Genomic DNA, 10,827 nt, shown 5'->3' on the forward strand with positions numbered 1-10,827 from the left:
TGCAGTGACAGACGGACACGCCATCGAGTGTGTTCTCTGTTGCTTGTCTCCACTCGATCGGATGTTGTTTTGGAATTTAGTGCTTTCGGTGGGCTCATTGTGCTCCATGTGAGTGCTTCCATTCACCACTGACTAACGGCACTGTTTCAGTTACAGAATGCTTCAAACTATTCAAAATATTTATCATGCAATTTTCTGAGCATTTTGGGGGATTTCTTTTGTACAAATAAATACTTTGCAATCTGCTTGTCTCCCCTGACTTGGCCTTGAAATGCAGACGCTTTCCTTCTGCGGTTCTCGTAGTCGGGCGTGTTGAAGACAAGCTGCTCGTGCTTCTAACGTTCTGCTGAAATATAAGAAACCACACAAAAAATAAAATTATAGCAGATAGAAGGGCCCCAACAAACGCTGTATGACATGTCATTTGTACAAAAGGAGTATATGTCACTGACCGCATGATGAAGGCAAACAAACAAATTCAATGAGCAGCAGTAAGAAGCTCAAACCCATAATATCACAACATGAACACATCTATCAGGATGTCTTATCTCAGCTGGTTATTAAAATGGATCAACACAAAGAAGGGTTATTTAAAGAAAAATTAAAAAAGGTTTGTATGAATTCAATATTCATACCTTTGAATGAAGAGCTATTAGCATACATGCTAGCAGTGTAGCTCCAATGGTGCTCATGGGGACCTATGAACTTTGTTGATTCCCTGACTTTCCCTGCAGTGCCACCACCAGGTGAGAGTTCTAACTTATTCTGTGAATTATCTCAACATCGACTGGTGGCCCGGGACACATCTTATTAACCGAGATGTTTAATGGTTCCCATGTGATGAGGCCTACTGACATTGATGATCCCCTGACTCTACCTCTAGCGCCACAGGGAGGTTGACATTTGTGGTTTTGAGTGAAATTACTGATTTGCCATGAAATTAGGAACAACAAAATAAATGTCACCCCCAGGATTAATTGTAATGCCTTTAGTTATTTTCTGACAGTCATCCAGCGCCACCACCAGGTCACAGTCTCAGTTTGTCGAGGGAGTTATTGTACTTTTTACTGCACCATGTGTCTGACCGCTTCACATTGATTTATTATTATATATCATTATTAACACAAACTATAAACCAACCAATACATTGATATGTTATCATGGATAAAGAGCAGTTTAAGTCATTAAATGAGCTCCTCCATTACCAGCTGCAACATAAAGGAACACATTAATGCATTCAATGTTATATTATTCTGAAACGGGCCATTCTGCATTATGAGTACTTTTACTTTTAGTACTGTAGGTTTAATCTGAAGCTAATACTTTTGTACTTTTACTTAAGTAAGCATATATACGCAGGACTTTTACTTGTAACAAAGTATGTTTAACTCTGTAATGGTACTTTTACATAAGTAAAAGATCTGAATACTTCCACCACTCATGATACTTTGTGTACCGACCGAAATTAGTCCGTTTTATCGAGCATATAAATATTTTAAGTTTACTTTCGTCATATTCCTACACCTGTGTTCTAAAGACGGAAATGAAAGCAGCATGTCGAAATATCAAATATTGCCAAAAGGAGCCAAGCTGCATTCACATTATACGGGAACATGAACTGCACGTTTAGTTTTTGCTATTTCTTCTTTATTATTCCCAAATGAAATAATTAATTGCAGACATTCGGTCACTGGAGGAGAATCATAGAAGGAGCTACGGCCATTGACGACAGCACTGCAACACAGCGAGTAATGTTATCGGTACCACCTGTGTTCAACAGGTCAACATGTCTACTGTGAAAAGATCTGCTCAACTTTAGTATCCTAGCATGTTCATATTCCCCAAACTAAAGATTAAAAACATGTTTTAGATTTTAAAATGTTCAGATGAGACTTGATGAACCAGGTATGCGGTTACTAGTGATGTAAACATCTAAGACCTGATGATGGACAAATGAAAGACAGAAACAGACCATGATTGATACGTTTCTTTTTAAAACTTGTTGCAGCTACGGGTGACAAACGGAACTCCTCTCATTGAACATGAATAACTCGACGTAACACCAAAGACAGACAGTAGCAAGCTTCCAAAGACAAGTACACACTTCCTCCCATACAAGTTTATTCACAGAAAGCAAAAAATAAAAATAAAGACACAGGTTTAAAACAATGTTAAGACCAAGCCTCAAAATCACTGACACATGAGATCAGTCATTATGTGTCAAATATTTATTCCTTTAAAACGTTTATTACTGATTAAATTCATGTAGGGAAAAATGAATAGTACATCTCTTTTTCTCCAGTGTACAGCAAACCACAGCTGACGAGTGTGTTTCAACCACACGGGGCATGTTTTACACATGCACAGTTTGGTGTGCTAATTATGTGTGTATGTTCTATACTGAATATAAACACACAAATATATTTATATATACATACACGTAATGAATAGAAATGTGGGATTTGATACCATTCCTAGGCCCTGGAGGTGACAGGATCCCAAACCGGCTGCCAGAGTCTGCCCAGAGGACGAAAACTAAACGCAACCAAAGAGAAGCTCGGCTCTCCGTTCACTACTCTCCCAAATTCAAAAAAAAAGAAATGTGTCAGTAACAGAAGCTTCGGCCTCTGACAAACCCTGGCTGTGCACAGAAAGAGAGCTCAGGCCCCAACACACTGGGATCCAGAGCTGCAGTCCATCTCCATCTGTTCTCACATTAACAGCCACACTCACCGCGGAGGAGGCCTGAAACACTGTGAGGTAACACTTCAATTGAACAGGTAGAAGGGGGGGGGGGGGGTGACATGTTTAAAAGCAAAGAAAAAAACATGACATCAGACTTTAACATTAGTCAACTGTTTAGAATAATCTGCAAGCTGAGAAAATACAGTAAATCCTGGACAGTGTAAGATGCATGTCAGGCATAACCTTTGACAGAACCCTTCAAACAAAGTGTTACATGCTCACAAAACACAGTCGGCTACGATTTGGACGACCACGAGAACAGTTTCCAGAGCAGGAGCCTCCTCGATGAACCAAATGCAGCAGGTGAGTCCGTCGCTGTGAGAGGGGCTGATATGTGTGTGTGTGTGTGTGTGTGTGTGTGGTGGGGGGGGGCATTAGGGAGAGGGAGGGCAGCCCTGAGCACTTCCTGAGGACTTAACAGGTTCCCATCAGATCCTGATTCACTCTGCCTCATGGCCAACCAGGCGCCTCTATGGCAACAGTCCAAATGAGGGGCACCACTGAGCTCCTATTTAGTTTTTTCTAGAATATTGGCAGTATCGTTGTTGTATCCTTTTTTCTTTTTTTTTTTTCCCAAAAGGTGGAGGTAAAGGTTTAAAAGCAAAGAGTAGTAAGACTGCAGTGAACGGTGCTTTCAGAGAGGGTTCAACTGCTCTGTCGCACTTTAAAAAAAAGAAAGAAAAGGAGACAAAAAAATAAAATAAATTCTTGTTGGCTCAGCACTATTGGAGGTTAAAGGATGGGAAGATTGGCAAATATAGACAAAGAAAAACAAACCGTGAAAGGTCACCAGTTCTGTCCGTCGGATTAGTTGCTAAAGGTCGTCTACCAATCGTCATCATCAGTGTGTTTTTTTCCCCCGTAAGTCAAATAAAACAAAAATCTAACAGTTCATGATCTCTCGGCCTGAGTCGTGGGAACAAAGGTGTCTGAAATGTTTTAACTCTGTAGAGCGGTGGTGCGACCTCCACTCTCACTCAGACAAAAAAAACACCTCCCACCCCCCCAAAAAAACAAATTAAACTAGAAAGAAACAAATAAATCCAGAAAAAGGTGACCCCTCCTCCTCCTCAGGCGCAGAGTCAGACTCGACTCTGAATGTCCCGTGTGCAGTGGAATGAGAAGGAGATGAGATACTGAGTGGGGGGGTTATGTGGCGATAAATCGGAGCATTGTGGCGATCAGTTGTCGGCTCGCAGATCCTTTAAGAAAGGAGGACCTCAGGTCAATAGTGCCCATCTGCTCAATTCCAAATAAAACTTGATTTGACCTCTAATAAAATCTGTACACTGTTTTTTTGGAAGTCTTCATGATTAGTTTGTCCAAAAACGGGACATTTTTTTTCCATTTATTTTATTCTTTTTTTTAAATCTTTCACCGTATATTTATTAAATCTTTATCTGCTCTTTTAATTTAGATGCTCTGAGTCCTTGTGTGTATGCATGTGTGAAGAAAAGACGCCGCCGGCCTTTTCGTGGATGGCTTCCGAGGTTGCTAGCAGCACTTCTTCTTTCGTTTACTGTTCCGGGTGAGTTTGACCACGTCGTTCTGTTGCTGCTGCTGCTGCTTGGCGAGCACCTCCTTCTTGGCTCTTAGCACTAGCTCTGTGATGCAGTTGAACATCTGCAGGAGAAGAAAACAGACAGACATCGTGTGGTGAGTACGGCAACGAGACTGTAGGAAGAGACCGCTTCAGTGCTCAAAGACCACTGGCTGAAATCTGCGTGTGAAACTAAATCGGCCGTTTTTTGTCATTTTTAATGCTTTTTCATGTTGAATGACATATTTACAAGAAACTTATGAGCACTCCTCTGGTAAACACAAGATTGATAGCGGTGCTTTTGTGAGATTCTTAGTGGAGAAACTCTGTTTTACTGATCTGTTGATTAAATCAACTGAACAAAATCGTATGAGTGTTGAGTCGACAAAGAATTTCTGTGATTGAGGAGGTCGACGCCACTTTCTGTCCGTTCAACATGAAGCGCCAGCCAACGGCTAGTTAGCTTAGCTTAGCTTAGGATAAAGTCTGGGAAAAGGTGACAACAGTTGGCTCCATCCAAAAAGGTATAAAAAATATAAACTCTGCTCATTATTACATTACATCTTGCTTGTTTAAAAAGGTCCAGTGTGTAGGCTTTAGGGGGATTTATTGGCAGAAATGTAATATAATATTCATAACTACGTTATACTGCACAAAAGACATTCTTATATGTAAAAAAAGAGTCATCACAATATGTGGTTCTACAGGAGTTATGTGCTGGACTCTCTGAAGTCTCCGCTGGTTAAAAAAAAAAAAAAAAACTTTAGTTGATTCCAGAAAGTGTAGCTCCCAAAAAGGATTCCTTTAAGGATCGATGAGCCATACTGAGCAGCAGCACGCTGGCTGGTTCATGCCTTCAGCGGAGCTGCTCTGCATACCAGACATGACAAACCGCTGCGCACAGAACACGCCGTCGGTCTGAGACAACAGTAAACAATGAGTTACCTCTTCAACGTTGATGTTCTCTTTTGCACTCGTCTCAAACAGGTTGATTCCCATCTGCTCGGCGAACTTCTGCGCGTCAGTCGTCTCGACCACCTTGGAGTTGGGGTCGTCGTTTTTGTTTCCCACTGAAAATAGAAAGTATTGCCACGGTGATGTAACAGGAGCTAAGTTGGGAACAATCATATAATGCCTGCAAATAAAACAACGTGTGCACTAGATCCAAGGTGTATTTTTAGGCGACGGGGGCCGAGATGACAGCAGCGCCTGGACCTTTTTTTTTTTTTTTAACGCTGACATGTGCACACTCACCTAATATTCGGCACACGTCGTCACAGTTCTGGTTGATTTCGTGTAGCCATCGTTTGACGTTGACGAAGGACTCTGCACTTGTGACGTCATAGACCACTATGACCCCATGCGTTCCCCTGTAGTATCTGAACATGCAGAGAGAGAGAGAGACACGGTCAGCCTTTGACATTAGGTAACCCTGAACGCCTGAACACCACATGTTATGAACTAAGTGCATGACAATGAGTTGGTAAGCCACTGAGACCAGCATCCCCCCACCAATGTCCAGCAGTACACCAGACAGCAGAGGTGGATGGCTACGTGTGTGTAAGTCTGTGTGTGTGTGTGTGTGTGTGTGTTTGAGCTCAGTGGACGTGGATAGAGAACCATTAACTACCAAACACACACAGCAGGCGTGTGGGGCCCCAACCTGCAGTAAAACTCTGCACAAACAGGGTAATAAAATGTTAATAAAATGGACTTTTCCTTCACAAATCACCAATCAGGAGGCGCCCTTATGGCCTCTGGGTTTCAGGCGCTGATCATGTGACCTCCCTAGTTCGAGTCCCACTGGGGATTCTTGTTGCCTGTCAGAGTTTTTTTCATTAGATTTTGGATTATTGCAGAAAATAGGATCTGTGGCAAATAAACATGTGGGATGCTTGCATGTTTTGTTTAGCAGGATATTCTTCACAAATGGACACCACTTTTGTGATTTTTAAAGCGTAAATTCAATCGCCACAGGTCAAAAGACAATGTTAGGCAATAAACGAACAACACCATGGTCACATGATGTCACGTCACCACCAGTAACGTCGTAAAACAAAAGTTAAAATCTCTCACGCTTGTGTTAACCACAGACCTTATTTCAGGCATCTAACCAAACGTAGCCGGAGGATCTGACATACAGCCGCCACCTCAGGCCAGTCCGCCCGAGTGGTCGGAGCGGGATTCTGCTTACGATCCAGCTTCACTGTGAAAACTGTTGAGGAGGTAATGAGGCACCACGCCACTCTGCTTCAGCACAGTGAACAGTCAGACAAAATAGGCCGCCTGCTTGGTGGAGGGATTCCTGCAGAACTAGGACGGCCGTACTCCTCAGGGGCCGGAGCGTCAGCAGCACTGCAGAGGATTTCAAGCTTTCTGGCTTGTTTTGGTGTTTGAAACAACACTGCTGCAGCGGTGCTAGTGCGTTATATCAACTATCTAACACGCCCTGCTGGCCTTGTTCTATACAACGCTCACATGGCGTGGACAGTGGGTTTAATAGGTTTTAATTCAAGTGAGAGAGGGTAAGACGACATCAGAGCAGAGAGATACGGTGAGACACTAAAGCACGACTGATATTTAGAATTATTCCTCTCAGTTCTACTGAGCTTTATGGCGTCTTTCAGGTCACTCTCACCTGGGTTTTCACGAGCAAGTCAGTCAGTCTAAAGCCCAACTGTTCACTACCTGCTCAGCACCAAACAGCAGACAGACACAGTTAGCGGCCAGCAGGTGGCAATTTGATTCTTCAAATTCAAAACTTGTGGTTATGACCATGCAGATAGTTTTGATTATCTATCTCTTAGATTTGGAGGGGAAAGTATTTTGTTTGTGTTGTTCACAGCATTGATTGTCTATCCAAAAATATGTCTCTGTTGGTCTGAATAATCAACAGATCTGGCAGTTAAAAGTTTTCATTGGAACTACTTCCCTTCAAAGAAAATTTCCCAATGTAAACTTTTTTTATCCAGAGCAAAAGGGACAATGTTCTGTACAGAGTTGGTGCTGTTGAATTATTACAACACTTTTATTACTACTACTTTTACCAAAACAATCAAGAGAATCGAAAGAAGCTCTAACTTCCGATTTCACTGGGACTTTAAAGCTTCAAAACGTTCCCTTAGAATAAAACGGATCTAAAAACAGTCACCTGCAGGCTAACTGCTACTGCGTCCTCCCTACTAAAGTAATCCAGTTTTATTCATTAGCACTGTGCTGTGAGCCGCAGGAGTCACGGCAAAAGATGCGGTGTGTTTCCAAAGCTTGCCCAACAGGGAAAGTGTTTCCTTTCAAGAGTAATGAGCAGCTGTGATGTGACAAAAAATGTTTGGATTTAGATTAGCTGAAGGGGCTCGTGTTGGACATGTGTACTTCTACGAGCGGGAACTCCTGCTCTTGTGTCGGGAAATAATACAACAATAATAATAATAATAATAATATGGGTTCAACAATTAACCGGTACGGACCAGAACTAGCACAGGACAGCAGTGTGTGACACACACACACACACACACACACACACACACACACACACACACACACACACACACACACTAGAAGCATGAGAGCAGCCCCTTGCCTTCATGTAGCACCACAGAAGACCAAGAGCCTCCCTCTCACATCTGTAATTAAGACGTGTGGGGAATTCCACCCAGTTTCATAGCGCAGCACCGACTCATTCTAGTTGTCTACAAACTGTTTCCTCAAATAAAACCCTAATCTGAGGACCGCAAAAATCCTTTCTTGGTTTCAGATTTGATACCCTGATAAATGTGCTTGTGTGTGGATCTACTTACGTGGAGGTGATGGTGCGGAAGCGCTCCTGCCCCGCCGTATCCCAGATCTGTAGCTTCACCTTCTCCCCGTTGATCTCCACCGTCCGGATCTTAAAGTCCACACCGATCGTGGTGATATAGCTACCTGCAAACACGCACACCGACACAAAATCAACGTTATGACCTCCAACGGCAAAGTAGAAAAGTCTTGAAATGACGCCACAGTGTCTGAGGTGCAACCACACACCTGAAAACGTGTTGTCTGCAAATCGCAGGAGGAGACTGCTCTTCCCCACTCCTGAGGAGGAAACACAAGCACAGGATGAGGTTAAGAGTAAAGCAGGTTTCCAAAAACACAAAGAAAACGAGTGCATTCTTTATATTTGACTTCAAACTAAATACTACAGTTGTCCCGAGGACAAACGGCTGCAAGCCGAAAACAAGATGTCCACCGTTGCTGTAACCACTGAGCACCTAAAGATTTAGTTATTCAAAACGTACACACAGTAATACCTGTTCCACTGTGTACAGAGTGAAGGATTTAAAGTAAGCAAGGCTACACCAACACGTTCATTTAAGGCGTTTTGATGACGCTTTTACCTGCAGAAGCTTAATCAATGCAACAGAGGAGCAAGCGGCTGCAGTTGGGAAGGCTTGCATCAAAGCCACAAAGACAAGACAACAAACGTAAGAGATTTATCTATCTGAGTTCCTAAAATTATCGTGCACGACAATAAATAGGTTTTAGGACGAAATAACAGTCACAGGAGATGACAGGAGAGGACAAAGAAGAGGGAGATGAAAAAGGGAAATAGATGAGAGGGATCAGTGATGTCGTCAACAAGACACGTTGTCAGGTTACAGCTGGAAGTTATGAAAGTGACTCTGCTGCCCAGCCTGGGGCGGGACTCGACCTACAGCCCTGTTACTCAGCCTACCTATTGTGTTATTGTCATCTCGTGTTTGGTCCCAACATAAAAGATCTCAGGTTCCTGTGGTCTCCAAGCCACAGAGTTTTGTTCAAACAAACGGCAAAAGCTTCAAAGCAGAAGAGAGATCATCATCTGTTTGTACTTTGTAAGCTTTAATATTCTATCCCGTTTTTATGCTAAACAAGTTGTGTCAAGTCGCTCTCCATGAGCAGATCTATCACGTGCTGCTGTGGTGCAGCTTGGAGATCCGGTGTGCTGGAATATCTGATTCTCAGCAACAGATAAGTCCTCATGAAGCTGAGGAAGAGGGGCAGAGGTCAGAGCATCTTTTCCTAAATAATCTTTGTGCAGCACTACGGACACTTGTACATCCATGCTGCTGCAGCTGAGGGGACACTGGCCTCTGTGTGTGAGTGGCAGTGAAGGGATTTCTGTGGTGTCTTTCCCTCCACTGTGAGCAGCTGATGGGGTAGTGCCAGGATCGGGGTTGTCAATGAATGCAAAGATCATTGCCCACAAAAGAAGTGCTGCAGGCTGAGGCTATACTCTACTATACTGAGGGTGGAGCCACATTTAAAAAAAAAGGCATGTTTTCACTTTAATGGGGCGACACAAGAGCAGTCCTTATCAGTAGAACATTATGCATCTACCTGTGACATTGTTTGCCATGTATTTTAACATAACAGAAGCTTAACACGGGTAAGACAACCACACAGTCAATGGTCTTTGAACCTCAGCAGCTGGGCTGTAGTATTACTCTTAATTCAAACGACAGTTGTGACACTAACCACTTTGTGGTGTCACTTCACTTTACTTTGACTGGCTGGATGCAAACTGGAGAGACTGCAGTGCAGCATTTCTCCACTATCAAGCAGCTAGCACCATCATGCTAGCTAGCTAGCTAAATAACAAACAGCGTTTCAAGCACAACCTCACTTAGCTGACTTAACGCGTTGCAGCAAACATAAGAGGCTTTATCGCATGTATGAGGACCACAACTTATTGTGATATTAGCTTTTCAATTCAATTAACGTTAGCTAACAGTTAGCTACATAGCCAAGACTGGAAGTGTAATGTTAGCCTAACTTCCAACTAGCTAAAACAGCTAATAGGGGATACAAACTAGAGGCCAAATTAGAGGAGCATGGGTATCCCGTTACGGTTATTTGGGTTACAGTGTGTGTTTTGTTGTAGAGGTAAAATAAATGCCTCTGCCGATATGAGAACAGGACTAGCAGATCTTCGAGGGACAAACCCTGAAGATCTGGAGGCGATATCCGGCCTGATCGCCTGACATGCCCACAACCTCCGCCCTGTCAGCGCCACAGAAATATGGCGGATGTGTACAATTCACCAATGATTTCAATGCAGAAAATAGAAAATAACAAGTTATAAACGCATCGTAGAAGAACAACACGGCATTAAAGCTGCATTTCTTCTTCTCCCCTTAGAGAGAAAAACAAAAAACAAGACAGGGCCCACTTCCCGTCCCGCATCCCCGGCGTCGCCTTACCGCTGTCACCGATGATGAGCAGCTTGAAGAGGTAATCGTAGTCCCTGGCCATGCCGGTAGCTGGTGGCTCACCCCCGCCTTGTGCCGCTTTGCTCCGTTTGCTGTCCGACCTCTCGGCTCGTGTAAAAAAAAAAATATATCACCAGCCTCCAGATCCCCTGGTACGAAAGCAAACGACCACTACCAATACTAGAAACTGCTAGCCCCCCCGAGCCGGCGGCGTTTTTCTGGGGGTTTCGCGGCGTCAGCAATCCTCTCCCTCCGCTGCAAACAGCCGGAAACTCCGCTTCCTTCTCTTGATGGAGCTGCACCCAACTCTCA

The 10,827-nt window shown here is 43.4% G+C and overlaps 1 protein-coding gene across 1 annotated transcript; it reads right to left on the bottom strand.

The window, feature by feature from the left end:
* Positions 1-1,972: 1,972 nt before the first annotated feature.
* Positions 1,973-10,827, bottom strand: rab35b (RAB35, member RAS oncogene family b). The gene is made up of 6 exons (XM_079161037.1): positions 10,507-10,827; positions 8,309-8,359; positions 8,083-8,206; positions 5,540-5,664; positions 5,231-5,355; positions 1,973-4,368 (listed from the first exon to the last, which is right to left on the bottom strand). The coding sequence occupies exons 1-6, from the start codon at positions 10,556-10,558 to the stop codon at positions 4,240-4,242; spliced, it is 606 nt and encodes a 201-aa protein (XP_079017163.1). The 5' UTR covers positions 10,559-10,827; the 3' UTR covers positions 1,973-4,239.

Source organism: Pholis gunnellus, assembly GCF_910591455.1.
Source record: "Pholis gunnellus genome assembly, chromosome: 6".
NCBI classification, from domain to species: domain Eukaryota; kingdom Metazoa; phylum Chordata; class Actinopteri; order Perciformes; family Pholidae; genus Pholis; species Pholis gunnellus.